The following is a 24347-nucleotide window of genomic DNA, read 5'->3' as shown; positions in this document are numbered from 1 at the left end:
TCGCTGAGTTGCCACTTCACACACAGCTACAGTAACAGGAGCAGTAGCAGCAGATGGAGGAGGATTGTTCAAATGGCAGAGCCGGTCCTTCCTTCGGAGACATACGGCTCTAGCAACAGATGAAAACAACCAGCGAGGAGGTTTGAGGAGAGCAGTCCTGGAACACACGTGAGAAACAAATGCAAGGCTGAGCAGTGACTCCGTATCTTTTGTTGTTCCTGGCATGGCAGTGTGTTGGATATACAGGTTCTTTTTCAAGTAGAACCAAGTTTAAATGAAACACCTGATGAGCGAGTATTTCAAACTACATCCTCAAGATAGAGGAGATGATAGCCAAAAGCCTGGGTCCTACAGTCTCGAGCATGTTACAGGTCTCTGCCGCAAAGTAAACCCCAAAAGGTGAAGATGCACCAAGTATGCACAAAGCTGCCAATCTAGATGTGCCCACACGTGCTGCTGTACTACAGAAAGATGCCAAGAGCAGAGCTTTTTGAGTTAGAAAGGCATGCAGGCAGGCAATGAAAGAACTTTAAATTTGTGCTAAGTTCCCTTAGCATAGAAACTGTATACACTATACATATATATACACACTCTATATATATGTATTTATATATATTAAAATATATACATAAACATAGAATAGTAAAGGCACAAGGACCTGGACTCAGGAGCACTTGGCTCAGTTTATGTCCCTCCCATAGGCTTTCTGTAAAGGTTTAGGAAACCTAGTGCCCATCTCTTCCTTTGGGTTGAGTTGTTACATTTATAAAACAAAAATGGTAATTCTCCACCTGTTTCTGGTTAGAATCCACTTGCACCAGCATCTGTATCAATGGAGCAGTTCAGACCACTAATTTCTCTGGAAGCTAAATATTGCTACTAGCGCTGCTGGAGAATGGTGAGGGGTTGCCATTCTACAATTGCTCTTTGATATCGTATTGGATTACTGTGACTGGGGGAAAGGAGATAAACTCACGTTGCAAATTCACAAGCTTAGGAAATCGTATTCTGAAGCTGATCTGTGCAACTGGATGGATTGGAAAGCTTTGCTGTGGAGTTTGGAGATATGAGGCCAGAGTTTTCAGTAGTCCCTTCCTGCAGATGCTTTAAAACAGCAGAAGATTGTTTCCAGTACCCCTGCCCACCAGCTCTTCCCAGTTCAGCCCATTGCTTGTGGGAGGTTTGTGTAAGAAGCCAATCTGGTATCCTAATGCAACTCAAAGCCAACTCCTTCAGCGGACAAAATACAGTCAGAGCAAATTTCATATCTGCTTTCCCAAGGTCCCTTCTCTCAAACAAATAAACAAACAAAAAAAAGTTTATTTTTGTAGAGCTTGGGTTAAAAAGCTAGTCTTGGAAATGTACTGAGTGGAGCAATCCTCCAGCACCACCCAAAACTAGCCAGCAAATGAAAGCTCGCCAAGGCTGTTAATTTGACAGCTGGGGGGGGAACGAAACCTATTGCTACCATCTGCACAAAGGAAACCGAGGCAAAGAAAAACCCTGCTGTGTGAGCAGAAAGAAAGGTTCAGCGTAACAGAGACAACACAAACCATATGAGACACTTGTTAAATCCCGTTCCTGCTTTTTTCTCCACCACTAAACGCTGCAGGACAATGATCAATCTATTCAATAGAAGCTTAAAACAAGACCCTCAGGACTGCCAGTGGTGCAGGTCTCTGTTTTCTTACAGATTCTGGCACATTAAGGCCCTGCTCCCTGGTAAATCTTTAAGACAACATGAATAGTTTGCATACTCTGAGCCCCACAGATGGTTTGGATCTAAAAGACCTTGTGCAGACTGCAGTGGTCATGAAACCCATCCTCACAGCTAGAATTTGGGATGCATCACATTTTTACTGCTGTTTGTACTGCTGAGTTTGTGAACCAGAATAAACAAATGAGCTTTCAAAAAAAAAAAAAAAAAAAGAGGCCGTTTGAAAAGAACTTGATCTACTGTGAGCCCTTTATTCAGCTAATTTTACCCCAAAGGCAACTGTGACTATAGGGTGTGCTATTTCACATGTGAAGAAAACATCTCTCTCAGTAATCCTCCTGCTATGGTGGGGGTTAATCTGCAATCAGCTTTATCTGTGGAGCTGGCCCCTACAGCTGCACCAACATCTCGGGCTGGAAAGCTGGCAAGAATACCTTGGTAGTGCACCAGGAGGCTCTGGGAATTTCATTACATTTTCCACTCACCCAGCGTGTCTCCGGAAGGCCATCTACGGAAGAGAACAGAACTAGCATGTTGCCGCCCAACCCTCTGGAGTTTCTCCTTTCACACCCACTGCCAATGCACAAACACCCTCACCCTAGGCCAGATTCTGATCTTCTTTATACCAGCAAAAAACAAAATCCAGTAATATCAGCTACAGACTCTTGCTGCAACATCTACTGACCAGCAATTCAGGGGGAGCAAGCCCTTCCTTGCAACTCCAGCAGTGCCAGCAATTCAGAGGGAGCAAGCCCTTCCTTGCAACTCCAGCAGTGCTGAGCACTGATTTTCCCTTGCCTCAAACTGAAGGGACGAGAAAAAACATCCCAGTGCTCTCCTTGGAGCAGCATGGCTGGCATCCCCCGTCCCGGGCTGGGCAGCAGCTCTGGTACATGTCTAGGCTTGTCGCAGCCTGTCTCTCAGCTGACACTTGCAATGGTGCTGTGGCAGTCCAGCCCCTGCACTTTTCACTTGAGCTTTGAAAGAAGCTGCAATTCGCAGAGCTGGCAGGGGCAAGGGGTAAAGAATTTATCAGCTCTGCAGTTCATTTTAGAGGGCACAGACAAAATGCAGTTCAGCTGCATTCACTCATGTCCTCATCTGAGCAGATGTGAGGATATCCGGTGACCTTGTTGAAAGCAGACTCACCTGGAGAGATTCAGAGGTTTGTACCAAACCCAGAGTTCTTCCAAAGAGCAGTTTTCACTTGGTGATTGCAAAATTCTCCTTGCAAACAAAAAATCCTTCTGCAAATAAGAGACCACCGTATAAGGGTGGTCTCACCCCTTTAATAAGGGGTCTCACACACAGAGAGACATCTCTGTGCTGAAAGGATACATAGAATTTCTGTAGGTGCCCAAAACAGGAAGAAAAGATGTAAGACCCAGGAGTCCTGGCTCCAATGCCTGATAAAGACCATTCCCTCATTACAGGAGGCTAATGTCACCTTTTCAGTATATTCACAAGACCTGTGGGAGCTGGGGGACAACCAGGCAGACATCCTGCCCCAGGCATCAAAACACCACTTTGCACACTAATGAGGGGATCAGGGTTTGGTGTAATACTGTACCCTACTTTAGACCTATTGACCAGGAGAGAAGTGGCACCGAACCCCAGGGGTTGCCAGTCACAGCAGTGTGCCCCGAGATGACGGACAGCTGTGGTGTAAGCAAACCTCTCTCGGCAGGACTGTCTAACTCCAACTTAAAATTGAGCTTCTGTTTTGAGTCAGATTTTCCCCTGATGTGCCTCATCCTGCCCAGAGACAAAAATAGAGAAAGTGAGAAAACAGACCTTTATTACCAACTGCAGTCCCCACTGCCCAGCAACCAGCTCTACGCTCCATGTTAGCCTTGCATAAAGAGAAAATAATAAAACCCAACAACCCGCACTACCCACAAAATAAAATATAGACAGGATAAGCCTTTATGCAGCTCAGGCAGCAATCACCATGTGTCTGCAAGCTGAGCAGAGCAGAGCTGCGGTCCTTGTCGTAGACACTGTCTAACCTCTGCTCCAGCTCTGAATGTGCTTCAGCGGTGCTGATGCAGGAGGTGAGCACGCTGCGGTCCCAGTTGTGTCATTAGGTAAGCCGGAGCTGCAGGGTCAAATCTCCCGTCTGTCCTGCTGAATAGGATGATCCCCCTTTCCAATTCCTCATTTCTTACGTATACATAGTGGACCATTTGTAATTTTTTTTTGTTGTTTTTTCTGCTGGAAAAGAAAAACAAAAGGTAGTGGATACAGTGATGACTATAATGAAATAGTTACATCAGGGTTAAATTGCCAGCCTGTGTGCAGTTGTGGTGGGGAACATGAGAAGGACTGCAGCCTGCTGTTGGCATTGCCTACCATAATTACCCCTAACCAAATCACGGTTACACCCTGTTCTGTGCAACACTTCGGATTTCCAGATTCAAACACATCTCAGACAGATACGGGGCCTGTTTCCATCCCTCCTGATAATCTACAGCGAGACTTCAAGGGTCCAAAGTCCACACCAGACTGCTTATGCAAACTTGGTATTTAACAAATGATGTGGATGAGCCAAGGTAAACAGACAATGCAGACACCATGGAAAGCAAAGGAGCAGTTTTAACCGAAGGAGCACATTATGCCTTCATATTATTTTATGAGGAACACATTAGCCCTGAGGGAAAAGTGTGAGGAGACAAATCTTGAGTCATTATAAAAAGGCCTGGTCTCTATGAGGACATGTATGAATACCTCCCCAGTCCACCAGAGATACCCACCTTCTCCCCCCATCCATAGACTTCAGTGAGGAAAGGCAAAAACATCTTTAACTGTCTCCCATCCCTTCTTATCTCCTATTTCTCTCTGACCTGCAACAGCCCAGGGGGACCTTTCCCACTCCCAGGGCAGCACTGCAGTCTCTGACCCTGCAGTTCCCTGGATGCAGCAGGGAAGCAAGTGAATAAACGCGAGCAGCAGCACTGGCCCCCCTCTCAGCAAGGCCCTTGGGACAGACCAGCACCCCGCTGCTGGGCAGCCGCTGTGACACTGGAACCCAAGACTCTGGGCTCCGAGGAGCACGTTCAACCTCTGGCATATAACCCTGCAATACGATCGCCATCATTTCCACGTGGGGCATCCCTTTCCGCCTCCTACGCTGCCTAGCATGGGCACCAGCTTAACCCACCTGCTGTGAGCTGTTAGTTGGTCAAGTGTACTCCACTAACGTGAAATTTATATGCAGTTTCTGGGATGCTAAGAGGCCCTCACAACCCTGCCTGCCTAGGGTAGGCAGGATTTGTGGGAAGAAAGCCTTCTGAAGCTGCTGCGATGACAGGCTACGGTCTAGTCAAGCATTAACCCCCAGGACCACTCCCAAAACCGGCAGTAACAATCCAGTTAGGAATTTGAAAGCCAGTGAGGATCTTCCCACAAACAGGCCAGCCCTTTGGCAGATGGGGCAGGAGGGCCAGGGCAGCACACAAACACAAGCTCTCATAACGCCATAAAGAGCTTCTGTTTCCCGACACACTGCAACAGAGGGAAGGCGGAGGCAGAGAGAAAAGCAGCAGTCTCGGGCCACGTGGCAGGTCAAACCACCGCCCAGTTTGTTGGCATCCTCTAAAGTTTAAATATTCTTTTGAGCCAGCAGTGAATCATCCCTGGCAGGTAAGAATGATGTTAATTTATGACATGCCAAGTGCAAGCAGATCTTTTGGTGTCAGTCAACGGTTTTAGTCTCATTAACACACGGCCAGGGCTCAGGTTGCAGCTGTGCACATTAAACTCTGGCAAGTGGCATTTTAAACAATGACAAACTTCAGAACAATCACTCCACACATGGAGCCAGGCCAGGCAAAACTGAAGGGTGGCAGAATCAAGGTCAGGAGGGTAACCTGTTTGTCTGGGAGAGGAACAGGTGGCCCGCTTGGGTTGCTGCAGGGTCTTTAAACTGTCTGAAGGACACAGTCATGGATCATTTTAACCCATTAAGCTGCTTAAGCCTTCCCTTACACTGGTTTGAACTTCAAGAGAGTATTAAATCTTAAAGAGCTTAGTAATACATCTTCAGGAAAGCTCTCCCCTGTGCTTATGCATTCACGGTGCACATGCTGCACTATGGAAGTGCACATCCTTCCTTCGACAGCAAGACCCCTCTGGCAGCTGAACCAGATCCGTGCAGCTAAAAAGCAGTAAGCTTTAACAAAAGCATTGCACCAGAGCAGCAAGTCACATTGGGAAACGGACAACACGGGGGAACACCGTGCTACTCCACAGGCCCGAGGACACTGTGCTTTTCAGAGCCAGAGGAGGAAGACAGGTCAGAGAGGAAAACATCTATCGGTTCCTCCCTTACCAACCTCACGGGGACGGAGAGCTAACAGCCATTACCGGGACCCTGCGGCAGCCTTGGGTTCTGTCTAGGGAACTCAAACCACATCCAGCAAGGAGGGCTGCAGAAGTGACTCTCTTACGAGAGCAGCTTCTTACCTTGACACCTGGGCAGAGCAAAGTCAGTCGAAACCACTCCTGCCAGTTGTGTTTTCATCAGAAAATGTGATGGTGGAGACGTAAGAGACATTTTCACAGCAGAAAACTTAAATATCCCAAGCCACGTTTCAAAGCTGTATTTCTCAATTTGAAATATTAGATGAAAATGCATTTTTTTTGAAGTGTCAAAAGACAGATGTTTCAGAATAAAACAGTAGAATAAGATCTGACGTGTAACAATGTTTTCCAATGCAGTGCTTCCAAACCAGTTGTTTTCAGAATGTTTATATCCCCCCCCCCCCCCCCCCCCCACTTATCCTTGCAAGTGGAATTTTTATTTTCCAACCAGGTACTTCCCAAAAGAAAAAAAAAAAAAACAAACAATAAATCAGGTCTTGTTAAATGAATACAAGGATTTAGCTACACGAGATCTGATCCAGAACAGAGCAGGGTGTAAATTCATAAAGAAATAGTTATCTCAGATTTAAATACCAGGTGTGTGGAAGTACTTATTCCCAAATGAAATTAAATTCTTTAATAACAAGGCACTTTTATTCTGGAATAGGAGCATCCACATATGAAATTAATCAAGAATAGCTAAAGCCACAGTAAGGTCTCAGGCTACTGACTGAAAATGAAAACAGTAAATTCATTCTCCCTCTTGCAGCTTCTTGCTACGTAAAACACTAGATCCCCCTGGATAAATGTTCCTGTAAGTAAAAGACTAGTCCCAGCATGTCTGTGAACACCTCATGATAATACTTCAATGAGATGGACTGGAATCAATATTTTTCATCTTTGCAGCTTGGGGCCAGAGAGCAGCAAGCTGGGCAGGGATGTCAGACAGCCTGCCACCCGACACGGCAGGGAGGGGAGCTGGCTCAGCACTGACCTGGAAAGAAATTTTTAGCTAGTAGGTAGCAGTTCCTGCACCATTTGAGCTTCCTTGAGGGAGGAGGGAAAAAAGAGATAATTAAATAGAGGTTTTCAATTCAAGCCTTCTCCCAAGTATCCTTATAGGAATCAGACATAAGTTTGGCTACAGTTTAGATAGAGCTACTGGAGAAATTCGAGCCACCATGTTTCATAATGGAGGCTTTAGAGCCAGGATTAGATACTGCTCTAGATCTAAAAAATCTCACACGAAGTACTGATTTAATATAAATGAATCCATTAATTTAAGTTAGATATCCTCTATTCACCTGCAGCCAGAACAGAATGCATATTTGTGATCTAGATAATTTTACAGAAATGGGATCAGGAGCTTTTGCCTGATGAAGAACAAACCTGTGTCACTGTGCAGGTAACACACTGCTTTAATGTTAGTGAAAACGGGACCACAGCAAGAGTTTGTGTACTGACTAGAGAATGGAGCATCATTTTCTAGTCAGGAGTGAGGACAGAGAAGAAAGAAGGGCTGTTATTTGCAACTATACAGGAAGACAAACAAAAGAGGTATTACACTGAGCGAGTAATGAGTGTATGAGCAGAAGTATAAAATCAATCTTAATCCTACAAAGATCTAAGATACAAACTAACTCCCTATTGTGGCAGTTACTCAGTTTTTATAGAAACAAAGATATAGAACAGTAAGGTGTGAATATACAGAATAATTAATCCTAGTACTTTTAGACATGGGGGTCTCTACAGCCTGGACAACTCACTGTTTTTCGTCCTACTTTAAAAGAAGCCCTTACCTAGAATTCATATAGGAGACCTTGCCAGCCCTATTCCAAGCTAGGCTTCCTGACGAAAGTTAAAGCTGTTTTTCTTGGTAATTCTTCTCTTCATGTATCATCTACATTGATGTGGCTTTTTGCAAAATGAAATTAAAGAGCCAACAGAGACAAGGCAAAAGCAAAGGCAGCCAAATTCAAGTCCATGTTCAGACTGTTTTGAAACTTCAGTGCCAGCAAAGCAATCACAGTTATCACAAACTGACCCAAGAATATTCAGCTTGATTCTTCTAATTGCTTTAACAATAAAAATCAATGGTTAGAACTCTAAAGTATAAAGGAAACCTAGTAAGAATGATATAATAGCTACAAGTACAGAATTATAGGAGCCAGACGGTAGATCAACAAAAGCAGAATGCAGCATATTTGATACCACCATTAGTTAATACTTGCCCCTAAAAGGAACACTGGTTATCTTTTTAAACTTATTTTTTCATAAGATCTAGGCAACGTCATCAGCATCTTCAGATCATATCTCCATTTTATCACGAATTATGTGCCCTAGCTGTTTCTCATTCTTAAACAAAATGTTAGCTTTCCAGCTTTCCTTCCACCTTACCTGCACCAAAATGGAATTTAACAATGCATTTTTTGCTTTCTTACTAGAATAGCTTGATTTGCTGTTATAACAGTGCACTTAGAGAGCACTCATAGTACCAATCAATAAACAAACTCAGTACTGCATTTTTCATTCCAAGAAAGCTTTCTCAATTGATCTGAAGAAAAAAATTTAAACCTTGTAACTTCATGAGGTTCACAGAAAACGACAGCAGAAAACCTTCAAGGCACTGGTCCTCATACCACAGTTGTAGTCATATTTAGCAACAGAACAGGCATCCATGACTGACAGCTTTCTTTGACAGGAAGAGCCAGTCAATATTTACATTCCTCATGAACATACAAAAGAGCATCAGGGTACTTGAGAAATTAGCCCTTGATTGCCACTTGGAAGGCATCATCAGAAAGTCAAATCACTTCAGCACCTCCAACAACAGAACTGCTTTCATTCTTGAGACTCAAGATCTCTCACAGATGTGTCAAGGTCTTTTGCCTGGGAGCAGGAGATGTCTGAAGGGCATAATGGGTGCTGAAAAAGCATGCTATGAGGGTTTTATTATTTAAAATGTCAAAAGATAAAGAAAGCATTTGGTCAACTCTTGCTGTCTTTCTTGCTGAAGTAGCAGACAGAAATCTGATAGTTATAAATGGCCACTCCCAGGCTCCTGAGCCAGCTACAGGGAATACTGGCAGGATTCTTCAGTGCAGGATAGAGAGGGCTCTACTGTAATATTAAGTGATCACTGAAGTTGGGAGACGCAGAGGCAGTGGTTCAGTTCGGCTCTCAAGTTCCCAAAATGTCACCACACAGAATAGCCCTAAATCTTGGCTTAGAAGTCACAAAACATCGAGTGCCTTTCCAAGTGAGATCTCAGCTCCTCTCATTTCCTGCATACAATAGCATTATTCAGCCACTGAAGTTTCCACTTAGCTTGCGTTTATGCCAAGTACTTTTAATTGCAAAGGAAAAGGATGTTAAGCTCTCCCATTTGTTTCTTTCTAATTCATAAGGGACACAGCAGTGGTTGGTAAAAGTTATAGGTTAAGGGTTGTTCTCCCCCCGCATCTCACTTATTAAGGGACTTGCATCCTCCTCCTGCTGCCTCACAAACAGAGGTTACCTACATTGCAAGGGTAGGAAAATTTATGTTGTCATTTGTAAAATACTAAAAAGGCAAGTCATTGTAAACTTACTGGCAAACAAGCATCAGGGAAGTCTGAATGGTATCTAAACCTTTCAAGGCATCCATTATAGCTGATGTTCAGAGTCACCTTGACCAACACAGGTCTCATTTAAGAATGGGTATGCTAGTATTCACCCAATACACATACAATAATTCAGACAGCATCCAACTCGAAGAACTCATCAGAACAGAGCAGCAGCTTTGACTGAAGCAAAATGCTACACAGCAAGGAGTGAAATAACTGGAAAAACAGATGCTTAATTTCTACTTATTTTTGGCAACCTTGTTCCTATGATATCTGTTAGATGAGGGGAAAAAAGCTGCTGAATGCTGCTTAGTAAATAATACATGAACCACAGCTACATCTATGGACTATCAGGGTGGCACTCAATACAGCCCTATTGAAAGTTATTTTTCTTTTGATCAATCCATAGAAGGGTCTGAAGTAATGTTTCCATATGGGTTTTCTTCCTATTATGCAAGATCTGGTGAATTACATTGTCTGAGACAAAGGGATTAAGTGAATTGAAGTGGTGTTTTGGGCTTAGTAGTGTTTTAAGAAGTGTCTTCACCCCACCTCTTCAGCCCTGGGACAAGAGACTTATTAGGTAATTACTATGCAAATGAACTGAAATGTAAATTAAAAGCTACATCCTAATATAGCTTAATAGCCCCAGGAGCAAGAATTTAGTTAGCTTTAATGGACTGTAATTCTATCCAAAAATATAGTTTATTAACAAGCACATACAATAAATTGCACCACTAACTTTAAATAAAACATCTAGCAAGCTCACCTTCACACTAAGTGACATTTGGTTAATACAGAGCAAAAAAGCAATACACATAAGCTTTCAACAGACACAGAAAAAACTCAGTTGCAATCCAAGTTCAAGTTGTAATCCAAAGAAGGGCACATAAAAGCAAAAGCAATGAAGACTTCACATGAGCCTTGCCATTTCTTTCCATCAGACCTTTGGTCTCTTACAAAATAGGTCTGTAATACAAAAAGTAATAAAAACTCTGGATTCAATTTACTCAGCCTCTTCCATCACAAGTTAACTCTAACATTTTGCAACAACTTGAGTAGTATTAAGAGGGAGGTAAGAGGCAAAGATAGTTACGTCTTGGAATTACGTTCAAGTTCAGCTACAAATAGAGAGGCTGCCTAGTAGCAGGCATGGACTTCAGTGTCATTGTCCCAGTTTTTGCAAGAAATACAAAGATGGTAAAACATTCTTCTCTCTCATCAATTAAAACTTGATCCACCCTCCACTGACATCAAGGCAAAAGTTATTCTGCTATCAGTGGTACTCTGATGGGGCTGCAGTGGCCTTCAAAAAAAAGTCATCCTCTCTAGTGAAAGGTTTGTCACTCTCCAGTCTTCAACTTGGCTGTGATGTCAGTAAAACCTGACACGCTGTTACCACACGGGTGTTACAACAGTCTCGTCCTCCCTCCAGGCCAGAAAAAGGGATTCAGCAGAATTCGATATATAAGAATTGAAGCCAACTTGGCAATAAACAGCTCCGCTCTCCTCAGTGTAAGATCTTAACCTCACCGCAACGAAGTAAATAGAAGGTTTGTAATGAACTTCAGTAAGAGCCCAAGAGAAGCATCAGGCCAAACCAGAAAAATACGCACTTCTTGGTATTAGACCTTGTTCTTCGCACAGGAAAGGACATTTGAATTTCTGATCCTCCGGGGGAGTAACAGGAAGGTTCCCAAGAACAGTGCTCCAAATGTAACAGTGTCCATGGTAAAACCACTCAAGCGGTATTTTTAAACAAAGCCAGAGATTCCTCTGTTTCTTTTGTGGCAGAACAAAAAGTTATCTCTATAAGCAGTAGGGTCCCAATTTTATTAACATGGTGCCTGCTATCACAACATAAACAAAAATTATGCCTGTGCTCCCTAATCACATTAGGAGTTAATGTTCACTCAGAAAAATTTTATAGCAATATCAGTGGGTTAAAGACTTATTTTCTCTTATTTATCTCCTGCACCTTTCTCTTTATAAAGCCTAGGAAAAAAAAACCAACCAGAAACTTCTTGTGCTCCCACACTAAGCAAAGAGTTAAGATCTATTTTTATGACAAAAAATCCTTTAAAGATGGTAATTTTTTTCAACTGCTGGAACCAGATTTTTTGCAGTACAAGGAAAAATTTATCTCAATGTGAACTAACCTGATGAACAAGAGCAAGCAATCAAAAGTTACCTAGAAATAAATGCATTAAAGAGAAGTCCAAGTATTGTGACACCTTGTATTGAAAAACAAGTGATGCATGGTTCAGCAACAAGCTCCCTCTCCCCTCTGCAACTTGCATAGCTGGCTCTCATGTTAGCTGGTTATGAAACACTCTTACAGTAGAACAACTTCAGAAAAATTTGGACAAGTGAGAATGGAGTTATTTTAGTCTAGAACAATATCACCCAAAGATACAGATGAATACAAACACTGTTCGTATAAAAAAAAAATAAAAATCAGAGAAACGTGAATTTAAGCTGCATTTTCAGTCTATATATTGGCTTTCCTCTTCCTTGTTTTATAAAAATAGGGTATGACATTTCAGCTTCAATTGCGTGTTTAAGTAATTTATTCATTGAACATTCCATTCTTGAAATATCATCTATTAAAGTTTTAGTTAAGATTCATCCTGCTTATAGAACTGACTAAATTTCTTCTGAACTGCACTTGTAGACAATAAAGAGACTGATATGAACTCAATACAAATTAATTAGATTATGGGAAGAAGAAAGAAAATGAAAAATAAATAATTGGGGGGAAAAAAAAAAAAAGAATCAAGCTCCACTCTTACTATCTGACTCCTAATAAAACAAACGCCAATGCCTTTTAGCTGATCAAAAGTTTTAACTCCAAAATAGTATTTACAGACTGAATTCAGAAACAAACTGTGTTTTAAAGTCTGTAAGTTGCTATAAAAAAAGGACAAATGAACTTCCAACAAAACATCTCCTTCAAAGACAGAGGAAGCCACAGTAAAAATAATACTGAAAATTCCTGGTCAGAGTATTGTATCAAAAATTAATATTTGTAACACTACCATATTTCTCTTGTAATCCATTTTAAAAAAATGGAATCTGTACTACACTTGCACGTTTCTGATACAGGTATCATTGTACATGGGCAATGTACATCTCAGCTGTGTAGTACTGCAGAAAAAGAAAAAAGCTGAAGATTCATTTTGCTGCTTCAGTGGTAAACCCCGCTGGGTGGGAAGGCCTCTTGGGGATACCAACATTGAAACAAATTAGTGAAATGACAGAGTCAGAAATCCAATAGTACAAAGTCTGCTTGAACGTGCCTCTTTCCCCTACTGCAAAGCAGATTTAATAAATGGGATTTATTTTAGAAAGTTTCACAATTCTTAAACAGTAGATGATAGTTGCATTCCTGAAGGATTAAGTTCTACATTTCTTAATGCTAATTCAACTCTCTAAAACCAACCCAATAAAACCAGCAAAGCTTTTACAAGTAACATGCACAACCTAAAAATTCCACCCTCAAAACCTGCCTTTTTGGTACTCTTTTAAGCTCTTAAGATACTCTATTTATTGAAGAGATGCCAGGAATCCTGCAGCGGGAACAAATGCTTCTTTGGCAAAAGGAAAACATTTTAATGCCTCCTCCCTTCAAAGTATGCACACCTCACCACAACATATGCTAATATACTACCAAATAAGTCTCTTTATCTTGCCATTTTTATAACAAACTGTTTCATTCATATCTATTTCAGCTTGTAACTACCTACTGCACAGAGTAGCACACTGTGCTAAATCAACAAGTAGTTTATACCTAAGAAATAGAAAGTAAAAAAAGAACACATTATATTAAAAAAAATATATTCCAAAACAAGTCAAGAGGGTCTAATTTTGTATAAACTGTTTCAGTGTAAAATTAAAATTTTAAGTCACGCAGGCATTTTGGGCCTTTTTTCCATCCTTTGTCCTTTATTTAAAATGAACAAGATCTAACAAAAAAGGATTCCCACAAATATGATAGCAAGTGGAAATTTGTGCTAAATCCGCCATTAATATATGAAAACAAATGTTACAGCCCTTCTGTGAAGGTATCTATGTATGCATATATACCTATGCATGGAGATACACAAACTTCCCCCTGGATTTCCAGCCTTCTCCGAGGCACACACTCCACTGACATACTTTCACAAATCAGCCAAATGCTGAATCTAGAAAAAGATGAAGACCAACTCTTTGCAGATCTACAGTCTGCAACCGTAAAAATATAATAAATATAAATATTTACTATCATATTACTAGTTTTTTTCCAAGTGAAATTAATACTTAAAGTTGTCTTCTTCCTGAAGAATTCAAGGAAGCAAAAGGGGAAGTGTTTTTAAAAATAAAAAACTCGAGCAATGAAAATAAAGAAAACACACCCTCAAACATGCTGGAGCAAGACCACTTAGTGTAGGCATCAGTACCAGCCTTCTTTACTGAAACAGGATCTTTAGTCTCCAGACATATCCTAGTTACTCTAATTAAATCAGTGTGGCTTCTAATGATACCAGAAAGAAAGATCTGCTTTTAATATGTGGATTTAAATACCACAGTTAACTGTCAAAGACTTGGTATACAACTGGGATAACTCTGTTGGGGAAAATATTAAGATGAGGAGAAAATAAAGCTAAGTTCTATGGGAAAGTCACTGGGATCCATCAAAGGTTTCTGTAGGCTTAGATCTATACACCTGAATCCAGCTGTAGGGGTGAAGAGGATGGGGGGGAGTAAGTGAAAACTCGTTTATCATAACTGAGCTTCTCCCCCCGCCCCCCCCAGTTTGAGGAATGAAAACTGCCTCAAATGATGCAACAGATCAACCTGAAGACAGCCACATTTGAAAAATACTGGAAATCCTGAAGTCAGAGCTTGTGAATTTGTTTGGTTTGCATGATGTCTTCGAGGAGACAGAAGTTAATAGTTTTAAAAGCTTGGTATTTACACTTCCGAAAAGTTTCTGCAGTTCATCCAAATTTGATAGGGCAGGATTTAAGTGCCTCTTAGTGTTCCCGACTGGGCACTTCTGCTGCTTTGGCACACGCGCACACACAGAGTATTCCAGTACCAATGGGATACGACGTCTAATGCAGCTTTAAACTGGCAGCACTCCTGAGTAGTTTTAAATGTTTATCAACTCAGTAGGTCAAAAGTCTGCAGACACTGGGTGGAGCAGCAGTATGCCACAAAACTAACAGTTGTCCTCCTAGAAAAAAAAAAGCGGGGGTGGGGGGGAGAACAGTTGTCAGTAAAGATTAAAGCTCCGGGCCTCATTGAACAGCAGACAATATGCTGATTTGTAAAATACAGGATTAGCCGATCCCAACACTTCAGAAAAAGAAGGTTCATTTGCTCTATATGAGTGCCTGAAAAAGAAGGTTCATTTGCTGTATATGAGTGCCTGATACAAAGGCAGGGAAACACTGCAGGGTTCTCAAAAACCTTCCTAGTTTCTTATGTATTCAGTTTAAAGCAGCAGCATGTGGTTTTTCTTTCTGTGGAGGGTGTGGCTGGGTGTTATAGCCAGTAGGTTTAACAGCTAAAAGGAAAATAGCTGGGTAATTCTTTGCTTCAGCTTTGTTCATGTGTTTCTTAAGTTACTGCTTGTAGGCATGAAATAACTGAAGTCCAGTGTCCTCCTTTGGTTCAGCCCAGTGAACAAACTGGGCCCAGATCTTCAGAAAGGACGACTGACAGGTAGTGCTGTCACATTGTGCCAGGTACTACAGCAGGGGTGGCAACATGAAAGCCGGATGCTGGCCTCACTGTGACCCTCGTCCTGCCCCCATCCTGGCAGGGACCTAGATATCTGCTTTAAAAATGTTAAGATCTGTTTTTCACTAACCCAGAAATCACACTTTGCCCAGTGCTCATGTCATCTGTGCTTTTTCACATACAGAAATCCAGTTCAACACTTAACTATCCTCTCCTATAAGAGGATACAGAATGCAATACAGAAATCCAGACAGAAGTTACTGGCATGGATGTGGCATGTGCTAATCAGTGCTGTTCAAACGTTCAGGATCCCTACCCTGTGTGTTTTCATGGCCCCTGTAAGCTCTTTAGAACAGAAACCCTGTCCTTCACATCTTTCTAAACCAGCTATCACACTTCTACAATTCCACATAATCTTACCATGTCAAGTGCACGAGCTACAGAGATAAGGATGACAGGCTACCCTGTTTAGATCTCATTTTCTGTGGATTTGCATCAAATGTCAGCTACTTAAGACTGTATTCATTAAGGCATTTTGCAGAACACAGTACATTCTTGTCTAAGGGAAGGAATGATACCATTGTTTAAGCAAGTGAAAACCATGCAGAAATATGTATTTTCAATTAATATATTTTAGAATGTTAATGCAGTGTTCTTCCAAAATAGCTCTAAAGTATGTTTTTGTTGAGTCGTAACTTTAATAATTCCTAAAGGTGTCTACTGATATGTCTATCATCTCATAACTTGAAGTTCTACAATGAGCAACGCTTAGCAATTAATTAGAAAGTAGAGCTCTCTAGTCCAAACTCTCTCATTGTGGGATTACTTCAGATAATATAAGGAATTAGTGACCAGCAAGTAGTTTTCCATCACTTTCTTATAAAATTATACTGTTCAATGCTTAAAAGAAATTCTTTATAGCATGATTATAACATCTTATGCCACTCTGAATATTAAGACTGCAATGTGGAAGCAATTTATTTTACTCAACATGAAATCCACTGAATTTCAACATACGACTGAAGTGTAACAGAATGGCAAGCTGGAGTATGCAATCTCTACAATCAGATCTTTCTAAGAAAGATGACTTTTCCAAAATAGAATTTATGCAGCCTTCTGGCTGCTGTCCAGATTTGGCATACCTAAGTTGTTTTGATTTCATAAAGCTGAATTGCTTACAAATCAGATACCTCTTATGCCACAAGTTCACAGCAAAATAACCTGTGATACAGCTGTGGAAAATAGGTACCATCAACCTGAATCAGCAGTTAGTATCTTCTTTTTTCTTAAAGATCTTCCTATTGAAAACCAGTTTTATTTTTATGGAAGATAACTATCAAATCAATGGATTTGAGCAGGACAAGAACTAAGTGGCATTCTAGTGCATTATATATACCAACAAGTAATTTCAGAAACATTCCTTTTTAAAGCACCTTTCTTTTCTGCTCCTCAGCCTTAGGCATATGCTTTGTAACTAATGGCTTGACTTGAATTCTCTAAAAAGAACCTGAACATCACATCTGCTTGTTTAACTCCAAGTGACTTTTCTTTAAACCTTCTTTATTAGGTTTTAAAACAGTACTGTACTTTTGTCCAAGTAGACCAGTTGAAATTTCTCTGATGATGCTCTTCCATTGCAGAAAGTGGATTCATTGATATTATGGCTCATGGTAGGCTACAGTACCAACTCAGACTAACAAGGGTTAGGAAAAGAATCACTGCAAAGTAATCAGTGCTCACCTTAAAGATATTTTAAATCTTTATCTACATGAGGGCAATATTCCCTGAACCATATCTCAGTTTTGAGTCCTTTCTATGACTCTACTGTCCAGCAGGTCAGGAAGTTTGTGTAGGCTTGTCTACTTGACTTGTGAGTCCTGCAGACAGATTCACAACTGCTACAACCATAAAAACTGAAATATTTTTAAAAAGATGTATTGCTACAAAATGTATGTTAATGCAGAATGCTTCCACAGCATACCTCAAGTTAATTAGCGTGGAAATAAAAACAAGAGTATTTTTCCACAGAACAGTTTAATTAAGCTCTGGCTTTAGAGCCTTTTTCCATCTTTAATCCTACAGCACTTCTATTCGGTGGTGGCATTCTCCTGAAGTCAGGATTTAGACCATCAGGGGAGGTATTGGTGTTAGGTAGTATTTCCTTCCCAAGGCACAGAAGTGCCATGCATGTGCTGCACTACCACAAAAAGGTCAATCCCATCATATCAAAACCCTTTGCTATCTTAACAGCAGTCCAAAACAGGCAAGCGTGGTAGCCCTTGTTAAACAGTCTAACAGCAGTATTCTGGTTGTCTTGCAAATAAAAGATTTGTCAACTTCTACATGCAATCATAGGACAGGGGCTTAAGAGCTGAAAGGCTGCTAAGTTAAAAAAAAAATCCATAAGAATATGCTTTGTTCCATAAGGTGTTTTTCCTTCCTGAATGAAACCCCAGTGTAATTTCCTGTATAATTACCCTTGATGCAATCCTGCCATTGGAGTTTCCCTCAAGGGAAAGAGCTTTGGGTAGACAATGGTAAACATAGGCTGGCTGCAGCGGTGGCAGTGTCCCAAGGGACAGTGCAGCAATTCCAAGAGGCTTTTGGGTAGTGAGATTGGAGTCAGAAAGTTCAAATCTAGAGAGGAAAAGAAACAGAAAAGGCTTGTAACAAAATAATTGCATGATAAAGTCAAACCAACAAGCATGATCCATGAACAATTCAGAAAGTCAGCTGTCTCACATTCTTAAGACTTTTGTCAAAAGAACGGCAAGGTAACACAAATTACCACAATTAGGGTGAAGCACATGGTGCTTTCCATGTATAAGTTCAAAAAGTTAAAAGCGTAAGTTTAGCATCTGTGGGCATAAGATTAACTGGGCCCAAATACCCAGGTGAAAATATTATAGCTCAAGCAAATAATAAAACCCAGTAATATATCATAAAGCATTTTTAGACACAAAGATCATCTAGACAGCTGTTTAGTAATTAATAACAACACAAAATTCTGAAAAGGACATCAGTAGTATTTTACCAAAACATTTCAGCAACCGACCCAGCAGGATAACTAAGCTCACTAAAAAGCCCAAACCCCACCATCAGCAAAAAGGGATCTGAAATACTTAGAATTACTTGAAATACAATCCAGCCCAGCGTAATTCTCACAGGTCCAACCAAAGAGACCACTCTAAAAAGATCAATACATTCATAATCTCTTAAGTGTGCCCCCACAGTTTACAAGATGCCATCATTTTCACCAGAAGGGACTCCAGGGTCTTTTCATGGGAAAGAGCAATCATTTTCTCAGGCTTGGCCCAAGCCACATAGTGTTTTATAATTTAAAACCAACATGCTAATCTCCATCTAAAAACTGAGACACAGCCAAGACAGGTGAATGAGTTTAGGTGCTGACTAATCAAGACAAGATGCAGTATCTGATAAATCAGTTTTGTGATATCAGACTAGTTTCATCTTTCAAACACTGTAAGGTTTAACCCCATACACAATGTACCACAACAGCCTCAATTGAGATGACAAGCATGACGAACAGTACATTTGCATCAGAAGGAAAAGGTCACATTCTGTAGCCAAGCAAAGACTGAGGAAAAGTAGTCCAGTCACTTCTGTCATGCTTACCTAGCAGCCATCAAATATTTAACAGCACCCTTGAAACTGCAAATTTAGGCAGTGATAGATCAAATCTGCTACTTTAATCATATGTGCCACCTGCTTCCCCAGCACACTATTATCTTACACCTGTCTGAAGTATGCATTACTCCTGCCTCACTGAAATGTGGGTGTCACCAGTGGTAACACACATAGTCTTTAATAACGTCATTCAGAATAAGATATATATGTGTATGTATATATAAATATATAAAGAGACTACATAGTACAGTGTAGCAAACTAGAAGTAGGCAAGATAGTTTAAAAAGATGTTTCACTGTCTTTTTCAGGTTCTGCACCTTGGCTGCAACTAGATATAATCCTCACAGCCTTGTATAAACCATCTACAAACCATTTCTTAAATTGATTTTGCAATGCTATCTTGCTATTCCCAAACCAAACTTCACCAGCGTCTTCAGGAACCACATTCACACGGTCATATTCCAGAAATTATTGTGCAAGTCACAACTGGGTGAGACAAGTAGTTACTGTTGATTCAAAAGATCTTATACCTGATGTTCTCAAACTCCTTTACAAAGACTAGAATTTTGCAAATCAAAATGAAACAGCATTCATTATTGTGTAATTTTGGTGCAGGTGATATCCTGATACTAAACAACTAAAAACCTCCCTTCCATATGCAGAAATATAAAAAATACACAACTGAAAACTGATCAATTAATATGTTCTCTATGTCAGTAAATACATTCTCCACAAAGCAGTGCTGTATCCTATGAACACAGGCTTGTATGGTTATCCCACCCCTCAACATGAAGCGTCTTCCCTACAGTGTATTTACTGCAGACCTCCTTGTACACTTTTCCTGGCAAAGCAATAGTTCAGCAGTTATGATTTACTCCAGTGGCCATGGTACAAGTGACCCTTATCATAAACCCTCCAATCTTTCCATTGTAACTCTCTACCCTTCTGCTTTCTACTTTCACCTCTAAAGCTGATGAATTCCCAAGATGCCACGAAAAGGGGGAGTCACAATACATCTAAATCTGACAAAATCTGAATCTGCAGGTTATCATCAGATATTGCTAACTCATGTGATTGCACGATGCATAACCAGATGAGCCAAGGGCCACTTCACAGCAAAGAGTCTGAATTGGGGCAGAACTAAAACAGCTCAGCTGTCACACTGTACTGAAATGGCCAAGGGCTGCTGGCATTTCTTTTGCCTTATGTATAACAAGTCTGCCAGTTTAGGAGTGTGCTGCCTGGCAAGAAGTTGCATTGTTGGCTGATGCATCTAATCTTGCCTCAGGAACTGTACTTCACATCTCCTATTTCCATTAAAGAGTTTCTCCTGCAAAAAGCATCCTTCTTTATGCAGCCCTCAAGAAAGAAACCATTTGTAAGCACCACTCAACCTTAGAAATAGTCTTTGGATCTCTGTTTTTTGATATTGGACATTTTTGTTCTAATACAGTATTTCAAACATAATTTTATTAAATAAATCTTTTAAAATATTAATCCTTGCACAGCTCTTTGAAGAGCTATTTGAAATGTTCCTATCACTGCCAGAAAAGCACTTCCATTCTTTCTGTAATCTGAAGAATGCAGCAATTTCATACCTTTTAAAAATCTGTAGTAGGTGTTATAGAGGGTCCTCATGGCCAGTTCTTGCAAAGGCAGCACATGATCTGTTTCTGTCCCTATAGATTTCACCTCTGCTGGCAGGAACACAGTTAATTGGCCCGATGAAAAAGAGAGCAGTTTCACCTCTGAAACTTGAATTGGAGAACCACAACTAGAAGGACAGAAGACATTTAGAAAGTGGTTAGGGGGGAAAAAATAAAAAAAAAGTAACTTTATGGGGAAACCCAGATGACCAACCCAATATGCTTGATGCCCAGATGTCCAATACTGTTCTTCAGTGCAGCACCCTTCAAGGATTCCTTGCAGAGTGCAATACATGTTGACACACACTTTCTATAGATTCCCACCTTCTGTGATGTGCTAGTCATGGGACATCTGGAGGTCTTTACTTATCAAATAACATTCAAAAGCTGGAGAAATGAGAACACAATCCCAGGGAGGTGAACCAAGTGCACTACGTGTCCCTTACTTTGCTAACATGCTAATCTCTTTTAGCCTCTGAATGCCATTATTACTAAATATTTTACATAGGGGAGCAGTTTCATACCTAACAGTTGGCTTCCTGTATCTTGGATCAACGAGTTGAGAATGGTAATGGATTTCTCAACTATAATATGTGAGGCAAACTACAACCACCCAAAAATATCATTTAAGTGCCACGGGGTGATTCTGTACTATACCTTTCCCCATCCACAGAGCTCCCTTGTAGGGTGTGTGTGGGGTGAGTGAAGGAAAAATGAAAAGAACAGCCTAAGCTACAGTGGGAAGATACCCTAGTAAGTCTACTAGCCTTGTCCTTCCCAAATCATGTAAGGAAAAGGAAAGTTATTTGGATCCAAGGAGAGAAACTTAGTTTGTAGTAAAAATAACAACTCTTTACATGATCCCTGTTGCAAGCTATCATACCAAAGAGACACGCATAGGAAAATTCTACTAAGAGGTTGGGAAAGTCAAGAGGGGAATCGGAATTGTTTATGACAACTTAAATTTGAAGCCAAGAGCAACTTGTTAGGGCCAGTCCTAACAAACGGAACAGAAACACAAATTTGTCAGCCTTCCCAGATACTGGACCTAAAACTGAGGTAACTATGCTCAACCTTATCAGATGTGAAAGAAACCTCATAGTACTTCTCTGATAACAAAGAATCTCATCTCCTCTGATTAAAGGAAAAACAGCCCAGAGAAACAAGCAAAAAAAGAGCAGCATCAAACAGCAAGTCAATAAACCTCTTGTTAAATATTTAATGCTTTCCCACAGACCATTAATGGGGTTAAAATATAATTGGGAATTCAGAGATCCAATATTCCAACAATCCATTCCCCAGCAATCCATACCCAATGACTTAGCTATCACAACAAATAAGTCTATAATGTTGTATTTTCAAGCGGATTAACCCCTTACCAACCTAGCTAGAAGACACACCCATAAACTCACTACAGTTTGCAGTTCAGAGCTGGGCCATTTGGTCTACTTTACATAAAGGGTGAGGCTATTAATGCCTGACCACAACACTGAATAACAAGGTAAACAAGCAAAACAGACAATCAGAGGAATAATCTAAGAGATATACACCCTTAAATCAGGATAGATTGGGGAATGAATCTCAACCTACAAGTAATACTGGGTGCAAGAACAAAGAATTAAAAAAAAAAAACCCCACACAAAATCCATGGAGGTTAAAAAGTGGAAGAGAGGATGGTCTAACTAGCTGGAAAAAAATGGAGCTGCAGAAGAACCCTGGTGAATAAATAACTGGGGAAAAAAAAAGCTGTGACCACCTATTGGCTGCCTTCAACAAGACTGACAGATACCTAGCTGGAGACTATGAAATCCAATCTGCAAAAAATAAGATCAAAATTTATTTTGAGTGCTGAGATCATCACCTCTTACATAAAAGACTTTCTCAGTCAGTCTGACTGCAGGATTCCCAGACAGAGATTCATTACTTACACAATGCAATTTATATTCTATTTTCAGAAATCTAGCTTTATGTTAGTAACAGCAGCATGTCAGATTTTATTCTCCAGTGGATGACCAGACAGAGCACTGAAGCCTGGATCTTCAACTCTTGCCTGACCCATGAAAACCTTGCACTGGTTACTAATGCGTTCTTGGAAAGAACATAGAAATTTTTCACATGACCATTATTACACTATTTTAACATCACTCAGCAGATTATGAAATAAAACCTTTGGTTTCTTAATAGTATATATAAAGTGCTCTTCCTATGTTGAAAGTGTTCCTTAAAAATAATCTATGATGTTTCAAGATGGTTTTGCAACATAAAGACAAATACCTGTTTGGTACACAAATACAAATATTATTTTGCTTACTAAAAATATTGTTTTTAATTCTTTATTATTAAGGAAAAAATTATCATCATTTTTTCATTCCACAGAAGCATTACAAGAATTAATTTCATTGCAACACTTGCAACTTTTTTGGTCTCTTCTGTACTAGATTCAGAATATTCTCTATCAGAGATACTAGCAGCTAGCCTGACCAGCAATGTACATGTAATGACAGCAGAAAGAACTGGTAATATCTTCACAAAGGTCAGTGCAAAGATAAAATTATTTGACTGAGTATAAATAAGGACTTAAAACGTTTAAAAAAAAAAAAAAAAAGACATAGTTGTTTAAAATCACCTGAAATAGGCAGGACAGTTGGACCAAACTTGTTGGAACATTTCCTGCATTGTCACTAGTGTTTTTGGTCACAATCAATGGTCACAATCAATACAGTTCTATTACCTTTAGGTCAATTTAATGTCTGTCTTACAATTTACAATCAGTTCTGAAAGAACAAAAGCTAGAAATTATTTTTCCTGAAAAACAAAATTAGTAGAAACTTGAGACTGCACACAGTTCAGCAGAATTATAATCCAACTGCAAGTATTTAAATATCACACAACCAGCTGACACGGGAATATTAGAAAAACCTTAAAATGCCAAGACTCAGCATCTCACATATTGCAGTAGAGTGCAGGCTGTAGAGAGGGAATTTATATTTAATGCAAGATTTGCTGAGAGCGAGCATACCAGAAATTTATAATTAGATGGTAATGGGGACAATCCTCTTCTGATCAGTTTTACACCAGTAAGGCTCCATTCATCAGTGGTGCTGATCCTAATTTATGCTAGTGTCAGTGCAGAAAGAATTAAGCTAGTGTCCTAGACAGACCACTTTTTTCTCACATCCTAACCACAAACATGAAACAGCCTAGGATATTTTTAAAATGCACATGTAAAAATATACCTGTCAGTCCATAATTCCTAAAAAAAGTAACTTATTTTAGTTAGTAGGTACCAAGACCTACAAGAAACTGATAGTGGGATGTAAAATGAGTGAAGGAGCTGCATGTGACATTCCAATATATGGCCCATAACTTACAGAAATGTGAGAACTTAAGAACTAGATAGATGCTGCAACACATTAAAAAAAAATTTTGTTCATTCTTTAGTTCTGGAAATTCTGTAAGCCTACATTTTTGGCCAACCTTTAAATGCAGCTAGGATTCAGCTTTAGGCCTTACATTATCATTACAAATTCCTTCAGAATAACAGCACTGTCTGTTACGGCTTAATACTAAAATATTGAAAGTTGGCAATTAACACAGAAGATTTACTACAAAAATAAAACAGAACTGGGAGATGCCGTAATC

General features: G+C 40.1%; 1 protein-coding gene across 5 annotated transcripts in view; it reads right to left on the bottom strand.

The window, feature by feature from the left end:
• Positions 1-6523: 6523 nt before the first annotated feature.
• LRRC28 (leucine rich repeat containing 28) overlaps positions 6524-24347 on the bottom strand; it is a 60435-nt gene continuing 42611 nt past the window's right edge. For 3 of the 5 annotated variants that reach the window (XM_075506295.1, XM_075506294.1, XM_075506296.1), the window contains 3 exons: positions 20658-20833; positions 17889-18048; positions 6524-14902 (listed from right to left, as the gene is read on the bottom strand). In XM_075506295.1, the coding sequence (XP_075362410.1) occupies positions 14830-14902; positions 17889-18048; positions 20658-20833 (409 nt within the window). In that variant the 3' untranslated portion in view covers positions 6524-14829. The remainder of the gene's footprint in view (positions 14903-17888; positions 18049-20657; positions 20834-24347) is intronic. The other 2 variants (XM_075506291.1, XM_075506293.1) reach the window with 1 other exon arrangement.

Source organism: Mycteria americana, chromosome 6, assembly GCF_035582795.1.
Source record: "Mycteria americana isolate JAX WOST 10 ecotype Jacksonville Zoo and Gardens chromosome 6, USCA_MyAme_1.0, whole genome shotgun sequence".
Classification (NCBI taxonomy): domain Eukaryota; kingdom Metazoa; phylum Chordata; class Aves; order Ciconiiformes; family Ciconiidae; genus Mycteria; species Mycteria americana.
Note: the sequence above shows the minus strand (reverse complement) of the source record. Positions and strands in the feature narration are given on the sequence as shown.